This window comes from Amia ocellicauda, chromosome 19 (genome assembly GCF_036373705.1).
Source record: "Amia ocellicauda isolate fAmiCal2 chromosome 19, fAmiCal2.hap1, whole genome shotgun sequence".
Classification (NCBI taxonomy): domain Eukaryota; kingdom Metazoa; phylum Chordata; class Actinopteri; order Amiiformes; family Amiidae; genus Amia; species Amia ocellicauda.
In genome coordinates, this window is record NC_089868.1 from 15,598,067 (window position 1) to 15,613,296 (window position 15,230).

Here is a 15,230-nt window from a genome sequence, read left to right on the forward strand (position 1 = left end):
GTCAGACGGGGTCACTGTTGACACCGCGCAGGAGAGACACCCGTCACATGTCCCGCCCCACGCCCGCGATCTGGACGCACAGGGAGCGACATGAATTAAAACACAACATTGGAGTGAGGTAGCACTTATTTCCGTGAAATCACTCCAAAGGGAGACGAGGGTGTGAGATACATACCAGCCCCCGAAAGAGGATTTGTACGGTAATGCATTTCAACATTTTACTGTATGTGGGTTAATTATGTTTCACCTTAGTTAGACTGTTGTTAATTTATTCTGGTGTCGTATCCAGTCACGTTATGATAAACGACACTAGATCTGTGTTTACCTTTTTACCCGATCCGAGGATGTTTCAGATCTATTACAATATTATTTCACCTTTGACAAGAGCAGCCAGCGTGTTTGGTGTGTTGTTATTGTTCAGGCTTATACATCCAATTGCATCCACATATGTGATCTGTACTGGTTTTATGTGGTATCTAAAAATAGTTCATTCCATGGTACATCGCTATATATCAGGTTGAGCTTTTTTCTACTGAACACTACTTATCATATAAAAACAGTGTTGTTGTTGTTTCTCTCCTAAATAGTTTTTCCATACGAGGTTTTCCCCTCTGGAGTGTGGCCGCCTGTTGAGTCGACATGCTGGGCAGGAAGAATAAGCGAGCTCCCCTGCCTAAAGGCCAAGGTGCTGCAGCAGCCAAACAGGTGGCGTTCAACACGGAAACACCGTCATTACTCATCTTTTATAATATCATAAACAAAGAATGGGCTTGTGTTGTATAGCTGACACTGTGCATTACGATAAAAACGTTTCCTGGTTACATTTTTCACTGCAACATGATACACACACACACACACGTAAATAATATGTGTTTGTGTGAGTTTTATTTCATTAACATGTAAATACAAGACTGACAATCGCCAGTACTCGCTTACTGTTTAGTTTCACTACATAGAAAGTAAATATGTATTTAGCAAAATTTTAATATATCTAAATGAAATGGTAGACACTAGCTAGTACTCTAAATTAAATGTACTGATATGAGAACGTGAATGCAATCTGAAGGTAATAAACAGTTGTAGGACGGATAATGAGGAATAGTTTATTTTAATTTTAATGCAGCCATCAGTTTGGTTTGGTATCTAATCCATAGTTTAAAAAGAAGGAATTAATGTGCTGTCCCTCCTGTGATCCCTGGTGACAGATGGGGCTGTTCATGGATTTCAGTCCAGAGGAGATGATGACGGACCTGGAGGGTAATCTTGACGACCCAGACTTGGAGGTGGAGTTTGCGGCCATTGTTGGAAATAAATCCTCTGGTAGTGGGAAACCAAAACCCAAAGGCAAGAGTAAGTGAAGAGCCTAAGCTACACTTTTTGAATCCATTCATTCATGTTTTTCAGGCATACACCGATCAGCCATAACATTATGACCACCGACAGGTGAAGTGAATAACACTGATAATCGCGTTATCATGGCACCTGTCAGTGGGTGGGATATATTAGGCAGCAAGTGAACATTTTGTCCTCAAAGTTGATGTGTTAGAAGCAGGAAAAATGGGCAGCGTAAGGATCTGAGGACTTTGACAAGGGCCAAATTGTGATGGCTAGACGACTGGGTCAGAGCATCTCCAAAACTGCAGCTCTTGTGGGGTGTTCCCGGTCTGCAGTGCTCAGTTCCTATCAAAAGTGGTCCACGGAAGGAAAAGCGGTGAACCGGCGACAGGGTCATGGGTGGCCAAGGCTCATTGATGCACGTGGGGAGCGAAGGCTGGCCCGTGTGGTCCGATCCAACAGACGAGCTACTGTAGCTCAAATTGCTGAAAAAGTGAATGCTGGTTCTGATAGAAAGGTGTCAGAACACACAGTGCATCGCAGTTTGTTGCGTATGGGGCTGCGTAGCCGCAGACCAGTCAGTGTGCCCATGCTGACACCTGTCCACTGCCGAAAGCGCCTACAATGGGCACGTGAGCATCAGAACTGGACCACGGAGCAATGGAAGAAGGTGGCCTGGTCTGATGAATCACGAGTTCAAGGTGTTGACTTGGCCTCCAAATTCCCCAGATCTCAATCCAATCGAGCATCTGTGGGATGTGCTGGACAAACAAGTCCGATCCATGGAGGCCCCACCTCGCAACTTACAGGACTTAAAGGATCCGCTGCTAGCGTCTTGGTGCCAGATACCACAGCACACCTTCAGAGGTCTAGTGGAGTCCATGCCTCGACGGGTCAGGGCTGTTTTGGCGGCAAATGGGGGACCTACACAATATTAGGCAGGTGGTCATAATGTTATGGCTGATCGGTGTATATCCTAGTGTTTTGCTTGGGCTGATGAGAATTAAAGGAGTAGCTTCTTAGCACTTAGGAGCTGCTGTTGCAATGTTGGTTGTTTTAATACAGTGTTAAATTATATATAATCAAAAAGGTCTGCCAGAATTCCCCACTCAACTTGAGAAAAGCTAATGTGTGGGAAGAGAATATTTCCACTTCTTGAAGTTATTAAAGCTGTATTGTTGTACTGGTTTTCTATCTGTGCATGAAGGTATTTTAATGATTGCTTTAAATGAGCCGTTTGTTTGCTGTGTAATGAAATACGTCTGTGTTTCATAGCCCCTTTACCAATGGAACACATTGAAAAGATGGCCGAGGACTGCATGAGAGATTTAGATGACGATGATGATGACGATTTGGAAAATGACGAAGACTTACTGGTGGGTAGGAGACAGTGAAACTTAAAGACAGTGTTTACAAGTCTTTTTAGTAGAGAAGGACTCTCGGTGTGAAAGGCATCTAAACAGCATCGTGTGGCTTTCTTAATACTGTGCCTTGTATAACATTTGCAGGCGGAGCTGCAGGAAGTGGTGGGTGAGGAGGAAGCGGAGGATGAGGAGGCAGACCCCACCAAAGCCTCAGTCACCATGGACACATCCCCCAGTGCAGAAAGGCCACCTCCCCCATCGGAGACAGAAGAGCAGGTATAAGCATCAATGGTGTGGTCGGGTGCAGTTTGTGCTCATTATTTGTACATTGCAGAAGTCATAAGTCTAATTCTGCAATAAATGTGGTTCATGAAGTATGCATAATAAAAGCTACAACCCTGTGATTAACCCTGTAAATTATCCAGTTTTTTTTTATAACTGGCTTTGTTAAAAATATTTTAAGTTTGACTTAATCAAAAACGTTTAGGCCAATGATGATCTTTCTGTTTTCATGAAATTATTCATCTACTTTTGTCTGAAACAACTGAACATGTTCCCCATTTGATTTATTTTGCCTCTTTGAGTGAATGGCATCCACCTTGAAATTCAGTCATGGAAAATGTTTCTAGACGGGCAATACTAAATGAAAGAGCTCCTTGTTGGCTTTATTTAATTTTCATTCCAGCATTGACCTGTAGTTTCCATTTTCTATTTTAAATCTGCAAAACTCTGGGTGTAGTCCTTTGCCTCAAGATCAGAATTACAGTGTGCACAGACTCTTTCTAAATGCTAAGGATTTCAGTTTCAGCATGGATGAGACATCACAAACTATCACAAAGGTTTTCTTGACCAGTCTTTTGCAAGATTTATTATTGTTTTAAACCATTTGAAAGTGAACTAATGAATAAGCAACACAAGTTAAAATGATTTGCTTGACTTCATTCAGAAAGCTTGGGACAAACATAGCTTTGCCTAACAATCTGCAGTATTTAATATCAGTGTTTTTTATCAGTGTATCATTGTATTCAATCTCTTGTCTTACCCTGCAGGCACCAAAAGTGCTCTCTATCCCTGGTAGTCTACAGCACACCCTGGAAGAAAGAATAGAAATGTACAAGACTGCAATTGCTAATGCTAAGACAGCAGGAGAGTCAACTAAAGCCCGGCGATATGAGAGGGGCCTTAAGGTAAGGTGGTTGAAGACAGTTGGGTTGTTGGGCCAGAATAACCAGAATGGTTGCGTGATTCCCTTTTACTGCAGTGAAAATGTCTTTTGTTTCAAACACAGACCCTGGAGACGATGCTGACCTCTGTGAAGAAGGGAAAAAACATAAACGAAGCAGAAATACCACCAGCAGTGGCCACTGGGAAACCAGCAGGTCCAGGAGGAGCTTTAGATCAGCAGTCCACGCCTGGCAACAGCCCCGAGGTGAGCGTCACAGCTGAAGGCGAGGAGTCTGTCTCTTCCCCGGGATCTGCTACCACCCCAGAGATGCCAGCACAGATCAGTCCAACAGTGGAGAAGGGATGCAGCACAGACAGGAGGCAAGATGGCACTACAGGTAAATCTGGAGTGAGAGAAGTCGCATCATCTCAAGCAGCTCAAGCTTAGTCAGAAATGCTCCGCTTCATCTATTGGTTCATCTATTCCCTGTGCTTTCTCTCTGTCTCTCAAATCAGACGCTAACCGTGAAGCTACTAAGGCACTGCTGCTTGGAAGGCAGAGGGAGTATAAAATAGCAGCCGTGAAGGCCAAGCAAGATGGAGACCTGGACAAGGCCAAACAGTTCCTGAAGATCAACAAGGTGAGATGGGGTTGTGGATCTTTTCCAGTCTAGGTGGTGGAGGGGGGCACTAGCATTGTTTAGCCAGCGAGTGTTTAGGGCCACAGCAGTTTGTGAAGGACATCATCAATGATTTCTTGATTCTGGTGGGCTAAGGGTGGATTAGTGACGTACACATGTTAATGGTATGGATTATTGTGCATGTGTATACTGCAGAATGCATAAGTTTGTTAAGTGATTGATTTGTGTGAATTAGTACAGCGTGGTTTAAAATTCAAGAAATATCTGCTTCCTAACAAGACTTTAATATATTTTCTTGTTGTTTGCTCTCTCACTTGTTGCATCTCTGGAGGGTTGAGAGTTATGTGAGATTGTGGTTTTCCTCCTGCTGAGATTATTTGTCTGAATAGCCATCTTCCACAGACACTTAGTGCCATGTAATTTCCTCTTGTTCCTTTCTCATGAGCCTTTTCCAAATGCTGTTCTGCTTCAACAGTTCTTTAATCGGTTCCGAAATCACAGGAAGATTTTCTCGATAAAAACATCTCTTTTAAACAGTTTTCTTTTTTTAATAGCCTCTGGTTTCAAGCTGTGCCTATCAGCATGAACACAGAATTGAATTGAATTCATACTCTGCTCTATTTAAATGGCAACAAGAGACAACTTGTATTATAGTCAGCGTTAAATTAAAAGTGCATCCTCTTTAAATTAAAAATGTAAACGTGTCTTTTTGGCATATGGTGTTGAATGGCAAATGTAAATTTAAGTTAATGTAAGATAGTTGTACACCTTGTAGTATGTACATGGTGTAAGTCTTTTTAACACCAGTGTGTCATCTATAGAAATGTATGTTGTATACATGTGAAAGAAGATCTGTACTCTTGTGTTTGGGGAACAGACATTTGATGCAGTGATCGAAGCTCTGGAGAATGGGAAACCCATTGATCTGAGCAACCTGCCACCCCCTCCTGGAGGTATGAATTAATTCCAGCATTAGTCCAGGGTTAGCAAATATTTATTTGAAATTCTGCAATATCCATACGCTGTTAGCAGCTTTAGTGTAATTCGTCTAGACTATGGTTTGTGAAATTGCTTCAGTAACCCAAGGCTTGGTCGATCTCGGCTGATAGGAGAACTCCTGACATTTTCACATTGGTCAAGCTTATGAATTAAGTAGAATTAGGGCTGTGCTTCCCCGATGGCTGCCTGCATCCGAGCTGTCTCCATGTGACCGAAATACAAATCCAGCAGAACAATTACAGGCTTATTGAGGAAGCAGAATGTCAGCTGGCATTTGGGCAGATAAATTGTGTAAACAGACATGATCTTATGGAGGTTAGCAAAGCTGTCATTACCAATAGTTTTTTTTTTTTGCATAAAAATACAAAATTTGGAGGGGTAAATCTAAAGCAATAGAGCTAATTTCATTATTTTCAGCATTTAAAATCCTAAAGACAACCTATTTTCCAGTGCCTCATCGTGAAATATGGATATTTTATTTTTTTCTTCATGTCAGTATAGATTAAACCAGTATTTGCACAGTTATCGGAATACCTGATAAACACTTGCATCACAGAGTTTCTTCTGTTTCAGCCGTGGAAATCAAAAATGCAAAGCCTTCCCCCTCCCGGACAACAGGTGGTGCTGTGGAGGAAAATGTTCCCTTGCAGGCAGCAGACAGCATGCCTACTTCAGGTAAAAGACAATTCTGGGACTGGATCTGAGAACGAGACTTCATAAATGATCTTATGAAATGGAATTGTGGTTTATGCACATTAACATGCCCTACAGAGGTTGTCTTTGGTTTAATGACATAAGTGACCTTTGTCTCTTTCAGCTGGCCCTCCTCAGCCCAAAGATGTGCTGGAGGCATTGGAACAGAGGATGGCCAAGTATAAAGAGGCCTGCGCTCAAGCCAAGTCCAGCGGAGATGACCGCAAGGCCAGAATGCATGACCGCATAGCGAAGGTGAGGGCTTGGACCAAAAGGAATAGCTCACTGAGAGGTTCATGGGAATGCTGGGGTAACGATTAGGTTTTTTAACTTGACATTGACGCTAACTCTCCCCCTCTGACATAGCAATACCAGAGTGCCATCCGCACTCACAAAGCTGGAAGACCTGTCAACTTTGATGAGCTGCCCATCCCACCAGGTAAGATCCCAAACCCTGCCCCCTCACCGGCCTCACAATCTGGTAAACAGCAAAACAACAATGGCATTGCAAAGCTGTAAAAGATCACAACAATACTTGTGTCAAAATAATAATTGTTGTATACTGTGGGCTACTGTGTACTAGCTGCAGATAGTAACACACATTTCATTACATACACTGAACCGTGTAGTGTAGTAACAGCGTGATGAATTACAGATGCTCACTAGGGGAGAGATCAGTTGCCTGTGGTGCTTGATGTTGCCAGGGGGTATTCCTGGGGGCACCACGGGCTCTGACTGCAGCTGTAAGTGGCAGTGCTCTGAGGCACTGAGCTTCAGTCTCCACTACAGGCATGTGTAGGTGCTGTGTGTGAGATTGAATGCCATGCTGCTGTCCCTGCAGGCTTTCCTCCAATCCCAGGGCAGGAAGGGGCCGGGCCGGAGCAGGGCATCGCCGCGGTGCTGGAGACTGCCTCGAGACTGGCCACAGACACGGGCAAGGAGCTGGAAGACGACGACGCGGGAGAGGAGGACGAACACCAGGAGGTAGGCCGCTGTCCCCACAGTATTTGAAGTAGTAGTATGATTGTCTTCTTCAAAGTACTTCAAGGCATAGATCCCAGCGCTTTCACTTGCATTCATTAATTCCCCGTTACTGGTTATGATTGAAAAGGCTCTGATGAAAAGACAGATTACTTCTTCCTACTGTCAGGGTCAGACTTTGTGTTTTTCCTCTCTGGCAGAACAAGCCGCCCAAGAAGCCCATGCTGGCAGTGCCACCCACAGTTGCCAGCACTAGTAAGGGCCCGTCCCCTGGACAGCCACGGAGGATTGCCCCCTCCCCTTCAACAGAAAGCCATGCGCTCTCTCCAACAGGTACCCGTCACAGTTTCTCAAACCACACTGGCAGTGCAGCCCAACATTGTGGCTTATTCTGTTCACTAATGTAACGTTTATATAATCTGTCATATCGTCACCGTGACGCACTTTCTTCTCCACAGCTCAGCAGCAGCTGGACTTCCTGGAGGGCCGTAGGAAGCAGTACATGAAGGCGGCTCTGCAGGCCAAGCAGAAGAACGACATGGAGCAGGCCAGGATCTTCCTCCGGACTGCCAAGGGCTTTGAACCCATGATCGAGGCTGCCAAGAGCGGGCAGGCAGTTGACATCTCCAAGGTACCGTCAGCCAAGACACAGGGTCAAGGTCAAGAAACCAGCCAGGCCTTCTAAAACCGTTTCACAGGTTTACTGTTGGCGTCATAGTCATGTGACATGGCTGGCATTGATTAGCTTTTACTGCTATGAAGAAAGGATACATTCATTGGTTTATCCCTTATTAAGTATTAAGCTGTAGAATGCTTTGCAACTCCGCATTGAAAATAAGATGTGTAATTACAGATGTCAATAGTATTTTTGTGAAAATTGTATACCTGATCTGCAAAATTCTGCTTTTGATAGGGAGTATGTTGATGCTGTATATTACTGTGTTTTAGTGTTCAGGCTTCTATCTTGTGCTATCCTTTGTATTATGTTCAGGTGCCATCTCCCCCTGGTGATGAAGATGGGGACTTCATCTTGGTGCATCACAGTGACGTACAGATCTCGGAGAAGGCTGAGGACGTTTACACTCCGCTTCTCAAGATTTTGAAGGAACAGTACAATGTGAGTAATGCAGGACAGCATGTACTTATCAGATGAGAGATCCCAGGCATTTTAAAATCCATAATTCTAGTGTGAAACAGTGTTTGAAAGTTAAGGATATGTATTTTTTAAATCACTTTCTAATCAATCATGTCCTCATCAAGTTTGGAAACCTTTAACAATGTGGAACCTTAATGTTATTTGAAACTTTGAAAAAATATAAATATATTATTAGTTAAAATTAAATCTTTAAGAGATTGTTGCTCGATTTTCAGGACCTTAGCGTCTTTTGGGTTTTTGTTCAATTACATTTTCTCTCCACTGAAATAAAAACAAGTTCAGTTGAAATTGCACAGCAGTGGAACATAAGGTTATTGATAACATTGTTACTCACCAGTTGGGTGGTCCTATTGGTATTTTTCAAAAACTCCTGTGTCCCAGCCGATCAGGTAAGATATCCTTATTATATCAGGTTGAGGACTTGTGATTATTATTGAAAGACAGTAATACATTTTTCCTCTGCTTCTCCTGTTTTCCTTTTCAGAAATGTATGACGTACTCTAAGCAGTTCACACACCTTGGGAATATAACAGAAACGACAAAGTAAGTCGGCAGATCAGTTACCTGTAGGTGTGTCCTTAAAAACGGACCGTTCGGGGATTGTCAGCCTGGCTGAAGACGGAAGTTGCCGTTGGCTGTAAAATCATTGTGATTGCGGCTCTTCCTAAAGGGAAGGAAATCTGAGACCGAGCTTCAAAAAGGACTTCATTTGTTTGAGATAGCTGATAGAGCTCATATTTAAAGTGACATGGAAATGTGGCCTTAAGAGCTTGGACTGCACAGTGTCTGGGCTCTGCTGAGTGTGTGTCTCCTGCAGTCACAGAGAGAGCAGCACCATCTATTGTGTGCCTAGTGCACTTAGTGTTTGTTGTCCTCATTCCTGAAGTTTGCTGGAAATTCAGCTGCCTGTCCCTTGATACCAATTAAAGCTCCTCACCATATCTGGCTTCTATCTTATCCATGATCTTATCCTGATGCTTCAACCCTAAACTGGCAAAAGAGGAAATCCCTGGCTGTAATCACTTTCTGATTAACAGTTGTATCAGTATTTCGATCTTTGATCCCTCGTTTTCTGATAAACATCTTCTGTTGAGCAACAGCTTCTTTGTTCTTTGTGTGTTGTCCCGATGATGGAAGCTGTATGTCTACATTCAGGTGGTGGGCTGCACAGGTGTGCTTGGGGGTGTTATTGTTTCCTGTTCTCTTGTGCAAAACACCAATTCACCATTCTGCACTATTCCTCTATATTCAGGTTTGAGAAAATGGCAGAAAGCTGTAAGAAAAACATGGAGATTCTGAAACTGGCACAGACTCAGGGACTCGACCCGCCGAAGTACCACTTTGAAGAGCGGACCTACAAGACCTTGAGGTGGGCAGGGATGCAACTGCTTTGTTTAAAAAAAAAATATATATATATATATATGTAGTAGCTTTTTTTAGATCTAAAAGAACAGTGTATCTCCTGTGTTTACACAAAGATTTAATCATAGCTTAACCCAAAGGCCAAGCAATTATGAAACAGATTAGTTTGGGAAGTGGGGATTGAATGCATTTCACCTAATGCATTTTTAAATTATTCTTTGTGGTAAATGCTGGCCCAGTTTGTAGGTTTTATAACTGGCCCATTTAAACCAATGTTTGTGTTGTTTCCGGCTCTCTCTCCCTGCAGGATATTCCCAGAGCTCAGCAGCACCGAGATGGTGGTTGTCATTGTTAAAGGGATCAATCTGCCCGCTCCTCACGGTAAGAGCTGGGGCCTTCCTCAACCACAGACACTGTTAATTTCGATGAGTCAGAATGTGTTTCTCGTCCACCCGATTAATCATTGAAAAGATGGTGCTGGGAGCCAGTCGATGTATTTCTTATGAATCACATCGTGTGACTCCTATTGTAATAAGATTAGGATGCTCTCCAGGAATTGATGTCAAGAGGCATGACTTCTGAATGAAGGGATTGCTGAGTGATTGGTAATAACTTTTCTTCATATTTTGTTTAAGAAAAACCCTTCGCTGCCCTTATGTGTTGCAGGTATAGCAACAAATGATCTGGATGCTTACGTGAAATTTGAATTCCCATATCCCAGTACGGTGAGTATGTTTTGTAGAAGTTTAATCTTTAAGTAAATACAATAAATATAAAAAAAAGGAATACAATCACCCTGATTTCATTAGTATAATTAGTGGTCTTGATAGATTGCTTTTGTGTCCTTTTCTGGGTTGTATTACTGCAGAAACTTATATTCTAACAGTGTGGAGTAATTGTACACCTGAATATCACAAAAAGATGATACCCATTCTGCAAAACGACCTCTATATGTGTGCGATCTCGTACTAGTGGAGCTAAGTGTTCTCTCTGATCTCAACAGGAACAAGCACAGAAGCACAAGACTGCAGTGATAAAAAACACAAACTGTCCAGGTATGCGTGTACCATATGTGTACTGAATACTGAACATTGTGTCGAGTGGCCGTCTGACCGGTTTGTCTTTATTTCTAGAGTACAACCAGAGTTTCACACTGAGCATCAACAAGAACCACAGGGCCTTCCGCAGAGTAATCCAGTCCAAAGGCTTGAAGCTGGAAGTGTTCCACAAAGGGTGAGGCGCACTTTTAAAGCCTCTACTCTTTAAAAGTTGACCACCATCTCGATGTTCTCTGTGTTGGCATGGAAAAGCAGTTGTTCTTTTTCCTGCTGCTCCAGTGAAAGTACCGAACAAACAAACTCACACTGAGAACCCTTTTGTCGGAGTGTCTTGAATTATTCGGAATGCATTTCTGGGGAGATCCCACTCTCGTTTGTGGTTCACTTCACATTTATAGCTGAGAGGTCACTGGCAATAGCAGGTCTATTATAGCATGTCTTTCATTTGTGTTGTTTTTTGTTCCCTTTTCTTCCTGCCACACAAAACTGGGACTTATTCGTGCTCAGAGAGTTCATTTAGATCTCAACAATAGTACTCCAGTTTTGGCAGTTCAGTATATTTTAGATGTGAACCTGATCTTTTGTTCTCATGAATTAGCTTCTTTTCCAATGCTGATCAGCAGTTCTGAGAGGTTTTGGTTGGCTTTTGGTTGGCCTGCTTCCTGGGTGGTGCAAAACATGTCTTCAGTGAGTCCAGATGTCATTGTCTGTTTTTGTATTTCACAGCGGCTTTCTGAGGAGCGATAAGCCGGTGGGATCAGCGCTCCTGAAACTGGAAAAGCTGGAGACGGAGAGCGAAGTGCGAGAAATTATCGAGGTGAGGCCATTTCAGACAGCTAGAGCTGCAGGGGATTCTGGGAGGACACTGTCTCTGGAATCGATGGGCAGAATCTTAGCTAGAACAGATTCTCTTGAAGATGGATTAAACTATTATTTGCTAAAGTCATGATTTCGACTATATTTTTTGTAATTCATATGTGAACTGTGTCGTGCCCCTGCCTGAGTTGTAAGTTAAAACCACAATCTGTATCAGGCTGGTGTCTGCAAGTACACTTGAGTCGCCAGAGGGATAGTCAGCCAGGTTGCTAATAAAATGTTAGCCATGCTGAGCTCTTGGCAGCAGTTACTTTATTTTATTGTTATTCCCCCCACCGTCGCAGGTCATAGATGGAAGGAAGCCAACCGGAGGGCGTCTGGAGGTGAAGGTGCGTCTGCGAGAGCCACTGAGCGGGCAGGACGTCCAGAGCACCACCGAGCGCTGGCTGGTGCTCGAGCAGCCCAAGGTAGGAGTGTAGCCACCCTGCGTCCCGTCCTCTGCGCTCTGATCTCGCCTCTGATCCTTTCCCAGCACTGCTACAGCTCCGAGACGTCCACCACTACCTTCACACAGTCCTTTTTTCTTGTAGGTTGTTTTGTAAGCGATCTGGACAGTAGCCCTCACCTGACAAGCTACATGGCCGCCGCCTCCTTCCCCGTCTCCTCTGCTGCATGTCACGTGTGGCGCTTGACACTCTGGGATGTTGTCTTCCAGGCGGAGAGTTCCTGAAAACGACCTGTGCTTCCAGTGACTTTTACACTGTGGAGAAAAAAATATATATATGAATGGGTATAAAATTCACCCTAACTGTGTTGCTGCTAGTTGTTTGAACTACAGGCGTGGCGGTGTTGTGTGTTTTACGCTCTGGATGCATCACACACTTCCACCTGCATAGGAAATGAATCTTCTAGCGCTGTCCTTTAGGCTGGTGTGGAGCTTTCATCTGCAGCTAATATTTAAAAGCAGTTTTACCTCTGATAATCTTAGGATAACGGCAAACCTCCCCCAATATCTTCAGGTATGCAGGTGTCGCCCACAGGATTGTGGGTTAATGTAATTTCAAATAATTTTCATGTGTCATTCAAAGTCAGTTACAAGTGAATAGTAATCCAATATTTTTCTACAACACTGAATATTAATTGAATGGATCACTTTCGTATTACTGTTTGTTGATTCCGAAACGAAATATGTCCATCTTTCTTATTCGCAGCACCCGTTTCATCTTGTTCCTTAGCATACTGTTGAGCAAAAAAAAGACCTCGGCCATGATCACCACTTTTGGATACATTTTCAGGCTCTGAAGACACAGGATCTCATTATAATTGATTGGTAAAAACAAATATATAAAGAGAGTGTTATTGTATTTAAAGAGACTAACATTTTAAGAAAACAATATAGATCATACCCATGTTTAAAGTGAACTCTAATGTTGGGCTCCCACTAATATCAGATCCCTGATTGGTCACAATAGTCGCAGTTCACGACTTTAACATTCCAGCGTCTTACCGGCGTGACATTCTGCAGACAACGTGCTTCGAGCTGCCAACACGCCCCATTGAAAATGATGCAAGCTTTTCTGTGGTGTATATAAATAAATATATATATATATATATATATATATATAATGTAATTCAACTATGCAAACAATGTTTCAAAAATAACTTCTTAATCGGTTCCACATCAGACACCCAATATTTTCTGTTTGTGTGTGACCTTGTGTGAGGAAAGCCTAACATTTCAACTTAACTTTTTGTTTCACACTATTGTTAGCCTAGTAGCCTTAGCCCGTGACCACCACGTGTCATAAATGTTCGTAGTGTGGAGTCCGTTACTGACGCGGGATGTACAGTGTTCAGAAGTTTTTCCTCAAATCTGATAGCCCTCGCTCTTTGCTGATGTACTCCGTGGTGTGCAGCTACCAGAGAACCTTATCCTTCCTATATTTCTCATTGATTCATCTCTACACTAGAAGCTTTGTAAAAGTACCAGGAGCTGGTTAGTTCTGAAAGACATATTATATAATCTCACCAAAGCCATATTGCTAGTTGCCACATATTTATTTGCGTGTGGATGTTAGTTTTTCAAGAATGATGGATTTCTGCAGGGGAACCTCTTAGAAATTGTGATTGTCCCATAGTGAAGGGCTGTACTGGAGTGTCTTCATTCATGTATTTACGCAGCTGGATTTTAAGGGTAAGAATGAAGGGATCCCCAGTTATCCCCATTGGGGATATTAAACCCTAAGTGCTGCACATTAGCCAATCTAAATCGCTTCTGTATCTAATATTTTTGGACTTGACTACATGAGTGAGATGTTTTAATTCTAATAGTAGTTTTGATCATTTATTTATTGTTTAAGAGGTTAATCGCAATGTACAGTAAACGATTTACTAAGCTGAGACTTTTACCAATTCAGGGATAACATGGATACTTAATTATTTGATGTCATTGTACAGAAGCCAGAAATACAGTACAGTGAGTTGTATATGGAAGGCTGCTTTTAACTATTTACTTATTATATTTCACAGAGCCATTCCACATAAGTACGCATTGTGTTTGAGTGAAGGCTCCATTTGGTCCTATAATTTTTATCTTAAAACCGCACTTTTAAAATTTTCATTTACAAGCCTATTTATTTTGGAAATGGTTACATTCTCTGCATGAGATGGTTTAATAAACTGCAAGTAATCAGTCTGAAAATGAACCATTTCAAATGTGGGTATTCACAAACGCCACGGTAGCTAGAAAAAGCATCATAATATGTATATGCAGTTAATGTTTACAGTATAGAAAATGGGTGGAAAACAATGTTTAAATCTGTTTTTAACTTAAGATACTTGTACCACTGTTTTACTGCATTGGCTGAATTATGATTGTGTGTAAAAGCCATAAAGCATGATAGTCCAGTACAAAATCGTCACTTCTAATAATCATGACAAGTAAAATCCAACCCACTAAAAGGTTTATAAGAGTTCTTTTAAAACGGGACTAAACAGATAAACGTCATTCATAATTTTAATTGTAATGGTACTAGTTTAAATAACACATTTTTGGGTGAAGTCATATTTTGGTCACTTTGCTTTCTCAATGCTGATGGATTTAAAAGGTACAAAAGATATTATAACATGGTATGTGTGCACTTTCATTAAACTTAAACTCATTTGTCTTCAGCTAAGGTCTCCAAATTGGTGTGGGTTCTGTACATTTTCAAAGTGCATTTTATTTGGTTGTAATTTAAGATCTGCTCCCAGTTGTATTATTTTCCACATTAAATGTAAAGGTTGAAAGAAGACTTATGATTTTAAATCAAATTGCTGTCTTGGATGTTAGTCCTGCTGGACTCGACTGGAGTGGAACTGTGATTGCATCAGATGTGGGTACAGAAACAGAGATTGGCGATTCCTCTGTGCACAATGCTATCGCTGCTGCGCTCAGATGCTCAGCGCAAACAGACCCAAAGCTGTAGAGGTGACGTTCTCCTCTGCGAGTGATTATGCACATGGCTGTCAAGCCGTTCGCCGTGCCTTTATTTAGTGTCCCCTGCATTGTCTTTGGAAAGTGTCACTGGAGTGTTTCTCAAAGGCCTTGTATCTCTTAATGTCAAAAGATTGTACTGTACTGGCTTGTATTTAAATACACTTAATAAAGTTACAAGGGAAA

At 42.2% G+C, this 15,230-nt stretch overlaps 1 protein-coding gene across 1 annotated transcript; it reads left to right on the forward strand.

Annotated features, from left to right (window-relative positions):
• Positions 1–25: 25 nt before the first annotated feature.
• Positions 26–14,860, forward strand: cc2d1b (coiled-coil and C2 domain containing 1B). Its single transcript, XM_066692452.1, has 25 exons — positions 26–200; positions 588–705; positions 1,206–1,350; positions 2,611–2,711; positions 2,844–2,975; positions 3,749–3,886; positions 3,988–4,261; positions 4,380–4,504; positions 5,382–5,457; positions 6,077–6,178; positions 6,321–6,451; positions 6,563–6,635; positions 7,038–7,180; positions 7,378–7,510; positions 7,636–7,808; positions 8,169–8,294; positions 8,818–8,876; positions 9,586–9,702; positions 10,003–10,076; positions 10,362–10,420; positions 10,699–10,750; positions 10,829–10,928; positions 11,480–11,570; positions 11,914–12,036; positions 12,160–14,860. The coding sequence occupies exons 2-25, from the start codon at positions 640–642 to the stop codon at positions 12,169–12,171; spliced, it is 2,625 nt and encodes an 874-aa protein (XP_066548549.1). The 5' UTR covers positions 26–200; positions 588–639; the 3' UTR covers positions 12,172–14,860.
• Positions 14,861–15,230: the final 370 nt, after the last annotated feature.

Coding starts and splice junctions, on each gene's coding strand:
- cc2d1b (XM_066692452.1), top strand. CDS start 640: ATGCTGGGCAGGAAGAATAAGCGAGCTCCCCTGCCTAAAGGCCAAGGT. Junction 4,505..5,381: donor AGTTCCTGAAGATCAACAAG/GTGAGATGGGGT, acceptor TTTGGGGAACAG/ACATTTGATGCAGTGATCGA. Junction 6,179..6,320: donor AGACAGCATGCCTACTTCAG/GTAAAAGACAAT, acceptor TGTCTCTTTCAG/CTGGCCCTCCTCAGCCCAAA.